A 14,062-nucleotide genomic window follows, 5' to 3' on the forward strand; every position below is an offset into this window, starting at 1 on the left:
CGCAGAGCAGAGCCCTGCTGCCTGGCAACGACTCTGACATGCTCCGCAGAACGATGTAAATCTCCCGAGAGGCACGTGCGCTGGCGGCCTGGGTGGGACAGAACATCCCAGCAACGTGAGCCCGTCTCCAGGGTCCACAGACTAACTCATCAAGCATGGAGAATACCCAGCACAAACAGAGGTTATTGCATTTTCATGACTAAGTAAAAATGTTATCGTCCGTTTAAACTTGGCCAGTAAAGTGCAACGACCTTTGGGGTAAGTAACGCCGGAAGGGCGTGGCCACGGGTGGGCTCATGGACGCTGATGAGGCCGCACCACAGGTGGGTGTGAGGTCGTAGCTCAGACGGGCGAGTCCCCCCTCGGCCGCGTGACTAATGGACCTCGGAGCTCGCTTTTCTCTGCCAGTGTGTCCCAGGACGCCCAGTGACTCCATCCCAATACCGAGCTGAGTGCCGCAGGGAAGGCTCCTGGTCGATGTGGTCCAGATCTCCCACCACTGCCTGAGCTCTAGGAGGTAACCCGGAGTGAGGTGGGTGGGCTTCATCCGGTCACTGAATATGCCTGAGAACGGAAAGGAAGGTTCCCGGGGCGGAGATTCTGCCCCAAGACTGCGGCGCCAGCTCCTGCCTGCCCTGCAGATTTCAGACTTGTCAACACGAACCGGTTCCTTGAAATACAGAACCTATTGGTGCTGCTTCCCTGGAGAACCCTGGCCGAGAGAAGAGCTCTAGTTTGCTGTGTCACAGTTGACTCTGGGCCCACAGAACCGGTCACCCTTTGCTGACAGGGAAGAATTCACATGGATGGCGCACGGCAGCTGGGGCCGGTTGCATTTAATAAGCCCGCCTCCTTCACTCCGGGCTACCTCGCCCACCCAACGGGCAAGAAGCGAGGCTCAGACCTCACTCCCAAAATCTTAAAGATGCCTGGAGGTAAGGTGTGGAGACGGGTTATGTGAAATTTAAGGCAAATAACCAAAGTCTTAGATGGGACAGGGAAGAGAAAAAAAAATCTTTCCCGGGTTCTAAAAACAATCATCAGACTAAAGGTTAATTAAAAAAACAATTATAAGGCTAAGGTATAAACAAATATATGAAGGAATTAAAAAAATATTATTCTAAATTATAGCTTTAATGTTGCAAATATTCCCAAATTTATTCCCACCGTCTCAGTTTAACAGACGTAAATTGCTCGTTGAAGAATGCATCCTAACATCTTATAGGTAGGAAAACAGTGACCAAAAGCAAGCTTATAAATTATAGTTTGCTGCCCAAAGAACAGCTTTAGATTACAAGGGGAACCACGGAAGGCCCAGTCACAGAAGTGACAGCTTTTTAGAACCAAGGACAATTAAGGGAGTCGGTCTGTCTGAATTTCTTAGCGAGGTTGTTTTGTCACGTCAGCCGACACAGGGATGCCTTCCCCTGAGATGATGGTCCTCTACTACCGGACCAGGGCACTTTGAAGGAGGAAGGTGGGAAAACGGGCACCCGGGGACGGTCAAAGTGGAAAGCGGTGGGAGGGAAAAGGAAGGGGGAGGGGTTAACTTCCGGCTCAGTTCTGGTGCGTGCTTTTCTCATAGCAAGGCTATACTTAATTAAAAAATATATATATAAAACAAAAATAACTTACTGTGTAGGCAATTAATTCTGGTTGGCATAGCGATCCTCTTAAGTTAAAGGGGGTGAGCAGGAGATGGAGAGAAGGAAGAGGTGAAAAGAAAAGTTTGCAACAGCAAAATCAGAACGAGACGCGGTACGAGTCTGAAGCATTTGCGTTATATACAACGTGTGACGTTACCGTGCAGGATGCTTGGCAAGCTTTGTTTCTGTTTCCCTTTTTAACATTTTTCAGTCTCCACCAAGGCTTCTGTTCTTACTTGAGGTAAAATACACACAACATAGATGCACCATCGCAGCCAGTTCTAAGTGTAGAGTTCGGTTGTATTAAGTACATTCACATATTTGTACTAGCACATCAATGCTTTGTTAAGCTAAAAATGAAACCAAATTTGAGGAAAGCATTTCCTGTCTTGGCTGCATCATAACCATGTGTACATTTCCAATCAGCAGGGTTCCAGGGGAATTCTAAACAGGCAGTCTTGGAAAGCTAGAGCCAACTCCTTCCTGTGACAGGGGATGCAGGTGGCTCTTGCACTGAAAAATAGGCTTCAGTTTACAAAGGAGAGAAAACTCCACAGAGCTGCCCCCTGGATCACCCGTTTGGAAAAAATACTGGTGCAAAAGAAAAACTATTTGGTACCCATAGAGCGTAATCATCTAAGGTTCTGACGGTATCTCGTAGAGATGCCGAGTGCAGATCTCTCCGGAAACAATGGAATGAAAAGCAATTTTTAATATGCTGCCAACGCGTCCCTTTAAAAACTCCCGGGTGTGTGCAGGTCTACGAGCCAGGCGCCCGAGTGCTGCCTCAGCGTCCGCGCCCGGCCCCAGCCGCCAGGCCTCAGGGTGGGGCACGAGGTCCTCAAGGGTGAGGGTGTCACCCAGCTGGTCGGTGGCGGGAGCGGAGCCGAGTGGCTAGGACACGGCAAGGACGGAAACCCAAGGGGAAGGGCTCCCCGGAAGGGACAGCAGAGGGAAGGAGGAAGGCAGGGCAGGAGGGTGGATGGAGGAACGGCGGTCTCGGAACGGACCCGGGGTGGTGAGGCTCGGCCTTCTAGAATGAACGGACGGCGGGAGGGAGGGGCGGCTTCTGCGAGAAGAGGAGGTGGGCTGCTGGTCCATCAGGTCCCAGACGGGGCACCCCACCTGCACCCCACCCTGCCCAGCGCCCACCTGCCTTCCTCAGGTCCAGGTGAGCCCGCCCGGGCTGCCCTGGCCCCAAGACAAAGCCCAGGCCAGGGCGCATGCCGGGCCGCGGACCAGCAGCCGGGCCCCCTTTTCCATAACAGAAGCCAGGGAGCCACCACAGGGGGCGGCGCCCACCCCCACACTGCCCCCGGCCACCCGACGGGGTCCTCGGGATAAGGCGCCAGGACCGGGCGGCGGGCAGACAGAGCCCACTCTCCATCGCAGGGTCTGGAGATCACATCTGGGGGCCCTGCTCCTTCCTCTCTCTCCTCCTCTTCTGCCTCCACCCCGTCTGTCCCGCTCCGCTTGGCGAGGGGGTGGGTCACGGGGGCGCCCAGGGAGCGAATGGGAAAGAGTGGGGGGCAAGGCAGAATGCTGACCTCCCCGGCGGGGCTCTCGGCTCGGCCCCGTGGATACTGGGGCCACGCGATGCTGCGGTGGGGTGTGGAGCGCCACCCCTGGCCTCCACCCACCTGAAGCCCCCAGCGCCCTCTGCCCCCAGCTGTGGCAGCTGCAACGGTCTCCAGCCACGGCCCGTGTCCCCCGGGGAGGGGCCGCGATCGCCCACGTGGGAACCCCTGGTCCGCGGCGCCAAGAACAGAGCAGCTCCCCAAGGCTCCCGACCCGAGTGGCTGAGACTCCAGACGTCTACACCCGCGGGGGCGCCGGGACTTGGCGCGGAGCTGCACCCAGGACTGCTGGTTTGGCTCCGGCCCCCGCCTGGGCTCTCCCGTCCTGTCCTCTGCGCTGGGCTCTCCTATTACCGCCCGGCCCGTGGGGTTCTCGGGGAGGTGGGCGCACGTGGTGGGCACATCCCCACTTACAGAGGAGGGGGCCGAGGCTCAGTGAGTCCTGCAGCCTCACGTCTAGAACTGGCCCGGGCCTCTGGACTACATTCCCTCGGCAAGTATCCAGGCCACCATCGTGCCGGAGCACCGTCTGGGAAAACCTGCGCGCGTTGAAGCCGTTGACAGGTTCAGAGCACTGATTTAGCGCTAACGGGAAACAGTCGCTTATTCTAATGCAACGACTCCCTCACCACTGCACACATATTAAGTTAATCGGCTAACTTTCTGGGGAGCTCATCTCCCCGCGGACCCTGTTAGGGTCGAGTGGGGAAGTCTGGTTTGCTTCCCCTTGGAGGGGGGCGTCGGAGAGGCACACAAGGGGAGGGGTGCCCATCTCCGCGGCTGAGGGAGCCCCAGTCTCTGCCCGGCTGGTCTCTCTGGCTCCATCGTGGTACATGGCTCTTGGAGACCCCCCTCGATGCTCTGGACAGCTCTACTCCTGCAGGGACGAGTGCCCAGACAGAGGCAGGGGCGCTTCTAGCCACAAACACAAATTGCCTCCGCAAATGAAGAGAGATGGCCCGGCCGCCCACCCTCGGAAGGATTCTGAATGCAGCCCGCGCCCCCCACCCCGCCCACGGGCTCTAAATGGGCTCAGATGCTCAGCGCAGGTGTTTCTGCAGGTGTAGGGGCGCTGAGGGTGGGGTGCCCTTGTAGAGGAGAAGGGAAGGAAAGCAGAGGGTGAGAACTTGCTCAGCTTGGAACTAGTAGGAGAGCAAAGCCGTGGGGCGGGGGGGAGTGCTGGGGAGTGAGGGGGCGTGGGCAGGGCGGGGACGAGAGGGGCTGGTACCTTTACGCTTCTGGGAAGTGCCCGGCTCCAGCTCAGACACACTCAGGGAGCACTCGGACAGCTCATCCCCAGCGGGGTCCCGCGGGGCCTGGCCACCCCACGCCCCGGCCGGTGGCTCCTTCTCCAAGTCCCAGGAATCCAGCTCAGTCTCCTGGGGCTCCAGGGCCAGTCGGGTCCCTGCTGGGGTCTCCTCCTCCTCCTCCTCCTCCTCCTCGGGTGGGGCAGAGGCCGCGGCCGCCCCTGGCTGGTCTGGGGCATCCTTCTGGCAGGTGCTATCCATGGAGGCTGCATAGCCCAGCATCAGGGAGGCGTCGTTGTCCTGAGATAGCGAGGCCTACCCGGGGGGCGAGAGACAAAGTCAGGGTGAGGAAGATGCCAAGGATACTTGGAAGGGGCAGCGGGTGAGGAGAAGCCTCAGCAGCCCTGTCCAAACATCCCGGCTGGCGGATTCAGCGTCAGAAGGCGCCCCGGCCCTCCAAGGAGGCAGCTAAGGGAAGCCTGGGCTGAAACGCAGTGGACGAAGGTCTCCTGGGGCAGAGGGTCAGCCCGAGGTTGCAGGCTGGAGGGGTCTGGGGGAAGAACATTCTTCCTACATATGGGATGGCCGACAGGGTGACAGAGGACATGAGCTCTGGAGTCCAGATTCCATTTATCTTTAACTTTTGTTCCTACAGCATTTTTGTGTTTCCTGCAAGGCCGGAACTGACCGCTATGCACTTTGTATCCTAAGAGTTACATTTATATGTAAAAGAGATGTAGGTGCTTGGGGGTGGGAAAGTGGTTCGCTGCAGGGCAGGAGAGTGACTGCAGGGACATGGCGGGGGGTACCTGGGGGCCGGTCTGCTGTTCCTGATCTGCGTGGCAGTTGTACAGGAGAGTCTGCTAAGTGACAGGTGACAACTGCCCTTTTCTGAGCCAAGTCAGAAGTGCCCACTGACTCAGTCTGGGACAATTTTATCATCAGCAAAGATATTAACTGCAGTCGGTTGGATGGACTAAATGATCTAGAATAAAATCTTAGAGAAGGCACAGAGGAGGAGACGGTCACGAGTCTGGTCCTTATTTCACTCATTTATTTATTATTCATTCTAAAGAAAACCCAGGAGCTTCCAGAGACGCCATCGCCCCCTGCTGGCTGCCTCTGGAAGCGCACCCAGAAGCCCAGAGACTCCCCCGTCCCCTGGACACTACGGCCACACTGGTGACTCACCTCTGGCACCTCCCAGGACCTGTTCTGGCCCCTCTCCCGGTAGCCAAGGGGTCAATCATGCCCTCCCACCCCCCCCCTCATGCCCTCAAAGTATCAACCCACCCTCCGTGTCCAAAAATGCATCTTCCTCATCCCCTCCCAACTACCAAATGTCCCACCCGCCCCTCCATTGCTCACATTCTCCTTGCTTGTTCTGAAATGTTAAGAAGAGTAAGGGACTGTAATGTGGGCCCTTGCCTGGCCGGCGCCCACCAGGGACGCCTCGCACCCGCCAGCTGCTCTGGACAAAGGTCACAGGGCAGGAGAAGGAAGGAACGGAGATCAGGATGAGTTTTAAAACAGGCTTCGTTTCTCTGATCGCGAAAGGCATAAACATTCACTGCAAAATGGAAACGGGGGCTTCCCTGGTGGCGCAGCGGTTGAGAGTCCGCCTGCCGATGCAGGGGACGCGGGTTCGTGCCCCGGTCCGGGAGGATCCCACGTGCCGCGGAGCGGCTGGGCCCGTGAGCCGTGGCCGCTGAGCCTGCGTGTCCGGAGCCTGTGCTCCGCAACGAGTGAGGCCGCAGCAGTAAGAGGCCCGCGCGTACCGCAAAAAAAAAAAAAAAAAGGAAACGGTTTGGAAATGTGTAACGTGTGAAGTGAAAGCTCCCCAAGACAGGGCAGCGATGAGGATGGAGATTCTGTCTCAAAGGGGAGTTGACATCATGCTGGTCTTTCCCTTTCAATAATTTTTCTTCACATGATTCACCAGCCTCTCAAAAACCAAAGCATCCCCGGTCAGAAACTTTCACGTTTCCTTCCTCAGCAGGATAAGCTGCATCAACGAGATACCACGAAGAACCCCTCGTTGGTGAGGGGATGTAACCTGACACTTGGGGGTGGAACTCGCCGGAGCTGGTCGAGGGCTGGGGCCGGGCTGGCGCAGGATGAGCGCGCGGCGGGCTCACCTTGGAGACCCCAGATATGATGATCGTGCTCTTCTTCCGCGGGGACTTGAGCTTCAGCTTCGAGGACTCGCTGAGCTGTCGGATGGCGACTTCGGCCACCGGGTCGGCACCGTTCAGCACCAGTAGCTCTGTCGGAGGAAAGGCGGGCGTGAAGCACGTTAACAAAATCTGAAGCTCTGGCAGGAACTTCTGGGGTGACATGACAGGTTTGGTCTTTAAGCAGGGGTTGGCAAATATTTTCTGTAACGGGCCAGACAGTGACTTTGTGGGCAGCCGGCCTGTCACAAGTACTCCACGCTGACTTGGACGCTAGGAAGCAGAGACCGGGTGTGTGTAAAAGTGTCCACGGCTGGGTTCTGGGGAAACTTTATGAGCAGGACAGGTGATGCCCCCGGGTCTGGAGCTGATGCTCTGTGGTTACACACACTCTCCGAGGTGTAGGCTTCAAATCACTTTAATGAATGTAAATATGCCTCGATTGAGGTGAAAAACAGAAACCTCTGGGCTTTGGGGAGCTTGTGAACTTTGAAAGGCAACGCAGCTACTCCCTGGCCCTCCCAGGAGTGGTCAAACACAAAAACGAGTGTTCAGGGTGACCGAGGGCTGGTTCGCAGAAGCTGCTTCTTCCCAGGGTTCGTTCCGCAGCCCCCGGGCCGACACCCGGGGAGGCCTTAGCACGGACCTGCGCTCTGCAAAGTGCTCCGTGCACGTCATTTCAGGTAATTAACCCCAAGCCCTCTGAGGGAGGTGCCTTTCAGTTTCCATGTGAGAAATGGGGCAGGTAGGAGACAGCCAGGTGGGCGGCGGAGCTGAGATGCCCGGCCAGGTCTCTCCCACTCAGAGCTGATGCTGGAACTCACACTAAGGGGTCTGCTGCTGCGGGAAAATGAAAAGGACAATGGGATTAAGGGGCAGGATGTTACCAGGAACTTTTTCTCAGTTTGGCCTCGACCCGCTGACAACGGATGCTACATTTGTGTGTGTGTGTGTGTGTGTGTGTGTGTGTGTATTGTAACGACTTAAAACATACATTGATATCCCACAAAAGGAAGATCAACTTTTTTTGGTAAACATATACACATAAAACTTTATGATAACTTTCAGTTAAACAACAAAAAAATTTATGATATCAACTCAAAGTAGTAAAGGAATTTTACTTCCTGAGAATTTTTTTCACAGAAAAAAAGTTCTCGACTTAGAACTTCCTAGAAAATGTCTAGGTCAATGCCAGGAGGGTTTGGAAAGACCTTGAAGAGAAGGCCAGCCCAGCCTCTTTCTCGGAAGTAGAGGTGGGTTTGGTTTCAAGAAACCAGGCCTGTTGGAAATGATAAAATGGAAGAAATCCTTTAGGAATCACTGGATGTAAGATACTATTAAAATCTCTCTGAAAACACAGATGCTACATTTCCCAAGGCAGCGGCGAGGGCCCAAGCGGCTGAGAACTGCGTGGCTGCCGCCCCGGCGGGAAGAGCGGGACGTGGTGAGGACGCCTGGGGAGAGGGCTGCGCTGTGAGTCCCAGGCCTTGGGACACCAGTCGGCGGGGCGCTGAGCCCAGAGCGTCTGTCCACCCCCAGCGAGCCCGTCCAGGTGCAGCTGTGCCTGGGGAAGCTCGCAGGGCTCCTGGCTGCACGGCGCGGGCTGGCGCCGGCACCCACAGGCCAGAGCGGGAGCCAGAGCAGGGACGCCAGCCCGGGGCGAAGGTGCCCCCGGTGGCACAAAGCAGAGCTGAGAAAGGGCCCCCAGGAGCGGCCAATGAGGGGCATTGCTTCCGTCTAGGATTTTGCAGCTGGGGGGACCCTGCAGCTTCCAAACCGCCAGGGAAGCTCCCACAGGGAAAGAGGCAGTTTTCCACTTCCGCCAGGTTCAGAGGACACATGGCTGCCCCAAGACAGCAGCCGTCCAATGAGAGCTGCCTGCTCACTGCCTGCCCCTCCCTGTCCCGTCCCTGGCACTGGCGGGATCGGAAACGGGGCTCAGTGGACGGCGGTGGGGGGAAGCTGCCCACCCAGCCCCTCCTCGACTGCGGGTCACACGCGAGCCAGGGGAGAAAATTTTTTTTTTTTTTTCGGTATGCGGGCCTCTCACCGCTGTGGCCTCTCCCATTGCGGAGCACAGGCTCCGGACGCGCAGGCCCAGCGGCCACGGCCCACGGGCCCAGCCACCCCGCGGCATGCGGGATCCTCCCGGACCGGGGCACGAACCCGCGTCCCCTGCATCGGCAGGCGGACTCTCAACCACTGCGCCACCAGGGAAGCCCAGGGGAGAAAATTTAACCCCCAAATTTAGATGGCGCTCGGATTCCAAGAGACAGTGACACAAGCGACCATAAAAGTGGGAAATCTGCATCCAGAGTTCCAGGGGAAACTCATCCTATTAAACGGGTTTCAGGGGCAGTGGGGGACAACATAAAGCTGCCTTTATGATTATGCCGCCTGAGTCCTACTTATTTCATGACAGCCGTGGAACTAGTACTTTGAACAAGAGGAAAAACAACATTCAGAAATTGTACACAGTGAGGCCTAAGCTGGCTTTCTGTGCTGTTTCTGTTCAAGCGTCCCTAACACTTAAGGCAGGGATGCCAACACCCCTCCTGGTCTTCCATCGACTTCCATTTCCCTCTTCTCCTTCCAGTTCCTCACTTACTATATTAAAACACCTCTCCCCAAACTCTAAAAGGGAAAAGCGTCCTTCTCACCAGAGGCGGGGCTCGAGGGCAGAGCCTGAAGGAGCTGAGCGGGGACCACCTCGAGTGGCCTTGCGTTACCTGTATCTGAGGAAGAGAACATCTTGCTGACGGGGGCGCCGTGGCAGGAGATGGCCTGGATGGAGATGTCCTTCTCAATGACCTTCACCTTGACAGGTGTTCTCAGGGGAGATTCTGCCCGGGAGAAATCCTGATTACAACAGCCCTCCGAAAGCTGTCTGACTCTTACAGTTATCAGAAAGTGAAATCACACCTCACTTCAACTCTACTTCATGCAGTTGGAAAAGGTGAGAGGCAAACCTTAAGATATCTTTAACGACCTCTCTGATTCTTTTCTGGGGGAGGGGAGGAATGTCCAAAAGGGGCATTGGAAGCCCAGGTTTAAATAAAATTTCAGAAACCTTTTCATTAAGCCAGAATTTCACTTTCTGTTTTGCATTCAAGAACAGTGCCAAGTGATTTATTCTGGGATGATAATACTTTTGTACAGGCAGGAACACATTATAAATTTTAAAAAATAATAAATCATACACTTATACAGAAGTTGTCTCTGGGGCGGTGGCGACGGGGACAGGTACAGAATTCGGCTCGATCTAAAATGACTGCACATCAAGCCTTCGAATGAGTGATTTTTAACATGAGAAACTCTATGCTGGCCGAAACATCGAATGTTTCAAGATAGCGCGCTGCCCCCACGTAAACGTCACGGAGTACTTAATGTAACGAGATATTTCATCTCGTATCTAGATTTTAGCTTCAGAATTCACTACAGGTTTGAACCTTGCTTTGGCTTGTCATGTGTCTGACAAGATAGAAAGATAATTGTCTGGAAAAAAAAGCTATGCAGAAGCCTTGCCAATTACCATTCTTCCCGTACCAGGACATTTTCTTACAGATAATCCTGCAGCCTACAGCGCTCTGCAGTTTATGGAGGCAAGACATTTACAGGGGAGGCGTGACTTCAGAGTTTCTGCGGGGAGGAAACTCACCGGAGCTCAGCGGGGACGCCCTCCCCGCATCGAAGCGAGGCTTGGTTTTCACGGCCGTGACCGTCGTGACCACGGTCCCGCACGGCATCACCGTGCGGTCTTTTTCTATCTTCGCAGCAGGAACAGGTGGAGGCATTTGCCAGGATTTCGCTTCCCCAGGTTCGATGTAAGAAAACTGCAGAGAGGGCTGGTTACATGCTTTGTAGTCAGTGCGGACGGACACCCCGCCATGGCACGCTGCCTGCCTTTGCAATAACCTCTGATTTCTTTAGCTGTCGCTTAGTATCGTAAGTAACTTATAATTAACCGATTTCCCCGGAACTGACGCAGGATGATGAGACCCAGGCTCAATCCCAGCCACTCAGCACATAACGATGGGAACAAAAGCTGGAGAACCGAACGAAATAAAAGAGCCCTTTCTGGGTTAGGCCTGCGTGAGAGGGCGCCACGGAAAGTTACGTCAGGTAGACAATGCAACGCAACCCCGGGCATCCCATTCACGTCTAGAGATGCCTGGGAGGAAACATCAGGTCTTGGACACGCTTCTCGCTCTATGTTGAAGCGAGAGCAAGACTCTGACAGACGTACATGAAGACACCCCTTTTCTCAGGTGGGTCGAGCTGGGCCTTGGCATTGTAGAGAATGACGTCATACCTCTGCAGTGACCGAACCCCATGCTGAGCTGCCCGAGGAGGACCCGCCGGTCAGTGTAAAGCTCTGTGGCCCAGAAGGCTGCTTCTTGAACAAATCCAAGGGCACAGTCGTCATCGCCAACAGAGCTAAAGAGACAAACAGGGAGCGTCGGGGGGCGTCTCCATGGGGCTCCACAGGGACAGGACACCCGCGAGCAGCTGCAACCAGAACCAACTCTGGACACACACCCCGCTCACCGGGAAATGCTCCTGTTTCAGAACCTTTTAGAAAAGTCAAGGTCGTAAAAGACAAAGGAAGGCTGTGGAACTGTTCCAAACCAAGGAAGGCTACAGATGTGACAATCAAGAGGTGGTACCCGACCCTACACAGGACTGGGGGGTGCTCTGCTAAGAAGGGCCTCAGGGGCTCGGCTGATGGAGACTGGAATCTGGGCAGTAAAGAAGTGGACCAGTGTAACTCAGGAGGCCGATAACTGCGCTGTGGACAAATACTATCCCTACTGTTAGGAAATACGCACTAAAGCATTTAGGGTAAAGGGCCAGGATGCCTGAAACTTACACTCATGGTTCCCCATTTACCCTCGGTGTGTGTGTGTGTGTGTGTGTGTGCGCGTGCGCGTGCGTGTAGACAGACAGAGAGAGCAAAGTGAGAGCAATCAGCAATTGTGGGTACAAATAATAAAGGAAATGGGGCAAATGTTAAAAATATATGAGCCTGAGGAAAGGTTGTATGGTGGTTGTTTGTTCTGGGGTGTTTTTTTTTTTTTTTTTTAAGTTTGAAATTTCATAGATCCTGTCTGGCTGGACTGGAATGAAATTGAATGGAGCCAACAGGGGTGGTGCCCCAGGAATGGATTAGGCAAAACAGTGGTTCCGCCCTGTGTTCAGAGCACACGCCCTCTCTTGGAATGTCAGTTCTTATCTCAGGAGCATCTGAGTTATCTCTAGACTACAGAACCAGGGAAACTGCCTCAAAACTCCTTGCTAATACCTAGGAGCTTGAATCGTTTTTTCCTTTGCCTTTGTAACTGCAGGAGATATAACCAGATGGCTTCCTTTCACAGGTGAATAAGCCCGGGAAGGGTCACCTCTCCCAATTTTGGGTATCTGTTCATAGGGATTTCTAAAAACCGAATAAATACCGAAACTACTGATTTACACACATACACACTAGGTCCCTGTTCACTTTAGTGATTTTTACCTCTGTTTGTTGCTGACTTATATCTAAAGTATGTGTCCAAGTTAAGCTGCTGTGGCTTATTCTACAAGGAAGAGGCAGCTGCAATTCATGGAGACAGAGAGCAGGAGATTGGGGGCCAGGGGCTGGGGGAGGGGCCTGGGGAGTGAGTGTCCAAAGGGGACAGAGTGTTGCTTTGGTAAAAGATGAATTCTGGAGATTCACGGCAGTGATGGTTGCACAACCATGTGTGAATGCACTTAATACCACTGAATTCTACACGCAACAGTTGCTAAGATGGTAACTTTTAAGTTATATGTATCAACACAATTAAAAACTGAAGAAAAAAAAAAGTAAAAGGTCTACTAAGGCTAAGAGGGTTGAGAACTGCTCTAAGCCAAGAACTGTTAACTAAAAGATTTTGGATATTTGTTTCAAAAGAAAAAGAAGAGAACCAGTTGAATATACTCTTTCCCAAAATGTTTGACCTTGCCAATAACAGAATGGACTTCCAACCAAACATTCCCTTGGGAAGACCTGGAGTGGCTTGGGTGGTGTGTGTGTGTGGGGGGGGCTCTGCCGGGCCTCCCGCCCTCCCCACCCCAAGGCCCTGGTCAGGGCCGCTGGATGGCCCTCCCAGAGAGCAGGGTCTCCGTCCGCCTGCTGACCACCCACCTTCTGAGGATTCCCCATCCTCTGAAATCTGCAGGTGCAACTCCCTCGACTTGGCATTCAACTCACTGTGGAAAGGAAGAAGGGCCATGAATCCTTAAAAATGCTTTACTATTTTCTTGAAATAGTATTTTTTTTTCCTGATGATAGAAAGGAATGCAAATCACCATCAGTATTTAAGAAACGACAGAGATATATAACCAAAATACAAAGATTATCTGCAACTTCACCATCCAGAAACAGTTACTGTTAATATTTGGTGACTAGTCACTTAGGGTAATCCAATGGGACTTTCTGAATGATGGTGGAAATGTTCTGTAGAGCTGCTATCAAATTCGGCGGCCACTAGCCACATACAGCTATTCAGAACTTGAAATGAGGCCAGTGCAAACTGAGGAACTGGGTTTAATTTTGTTTACTTTTAATTAATTGAAATTTAAAGAGCTACATGTGGCTAGTAGGTACTGCATTGAAAGATATAGCCATATAATTGTCTGAAAACAAATATAGAACATAACATACCTCCCTCCTCCTTTTTTCACTTAAGGTATCATGGACATCTTTCCATGTCAATAACTACAGAGCAACATCCTTTTTAGTAGGTGTCTGGTATTCCACTATCTGGCCTTAAGAGATTTTATTCAGCCAGTTCCTTAATAACCAACCCTTGATAATGGGTTGTTTCCAATATTTTGTAATTATAAACAAGCTGAGATAAATATCCTCATACATATATCTTTGCAAACACTGTGTGATTATTTCCTTAGGAAAAGAGCAATTGCCAATCAAAAGGTACATGCATATAAGAGACTTTCTTTTTTCATACATATTGATGACCACCAGAATGATTATTCTAATATATACAGTATTTCCACTGGCTTCTCTCACTCTTTCTTTACCAACTTATAAGGCAAAAAACAATCTCTTTTGTTTAAGTTTGCATTACTTTAGCTATTTCTGAGATTGAACATCTTTTCAGATGTTTCTAGCTAGCTATCTACAGCTCTTACTTTTGCTTTTCTAGTACAGAAGTTTTGCCCAGTTTTCTAAGAGAGTGCTCATATTTTCATTAATAATTTATAAAGGCTCTTTATATTATACATGGGACACCTTCTTCCATTACTTTTTCTAATTATTTATTGTTTACACACCAGAAAGTGATCGATTTCTGTATTTTTGTACTCAGCTACTTTACTGAAATATTATTTATATTAGTTTTTATAATAGTATCATTTCTACCCTATATTCATTATTTCTA

At 52.5% G+C, this 14,062-nt stretch overlaps 1 protein-coding gene across 14 annotated transcripts in view; it reads right to left on the reverse strand.

Annotated features, from left to right (window-relative positions):
• The window catches only part of C2CD2 (C2 calcium dependent domain containing 2), a 63,234-nt gene that overhangs the window by 8,133 nt on the left and 41,039 nt on the right, over positions 1-14,062 (reverse strand). For 6 of the 14 annotated variants that reach the window (XM_067035155.1, XM_067035154.1, XM_067035153.1 and 3 more), the window contains 7 exons: positions 12,808-12,872; positions 10,957-11,081; positions 10,303-10,477; positions 9,374-9,487; positions 6,609-6,736; positions 4,452-4,785; positions 1,926-3,808 (listed from right to left, as the gene is read on the reverse strand). In XM_067035155.1, the coding sequence (XP_066891256.1) occupies positions 3,462-3,808; positions 4,452-4,785; positions 6,609-6,736; positions 9,374-9,487; positions 10,303-10,477; positions 10,957-11,081; positions 12,808-12,872 (1,288 nt within the window). In that variant the 3' untranslated portion in view covers positions 1,926-3,461. Of the gene's footprint in view, positions 1-1,635; positions 1,673-1,925; positions 4,786-6,608; positions 6,737-9,373; positions 9,488-10,302; positions 10,478-10,956; positions 11,082-12,807; positions 12,873-14,062 lie in introns of those variants that run through there. The other 8 variants (XM_059064506.2, XM_067035157.1, XM_067035159.1 and 5 more) reach the window with 3 other exon arrangements.

This window comes from Kogia breviceps, chromosome 5 (assembly GCF_026419965.1).
Source record: "Kogia breviceps isolate mKogBre1 chromosome 5, mKogBre1 haplotype 1, whole genome shotgun sequence".
Classification (NCBI taxonomy): Eukaryota; Metazoa; Chordata; class Mammalia; order Artiodactyla; family Physeteridae; genus Kogia; species Kogia breviceps.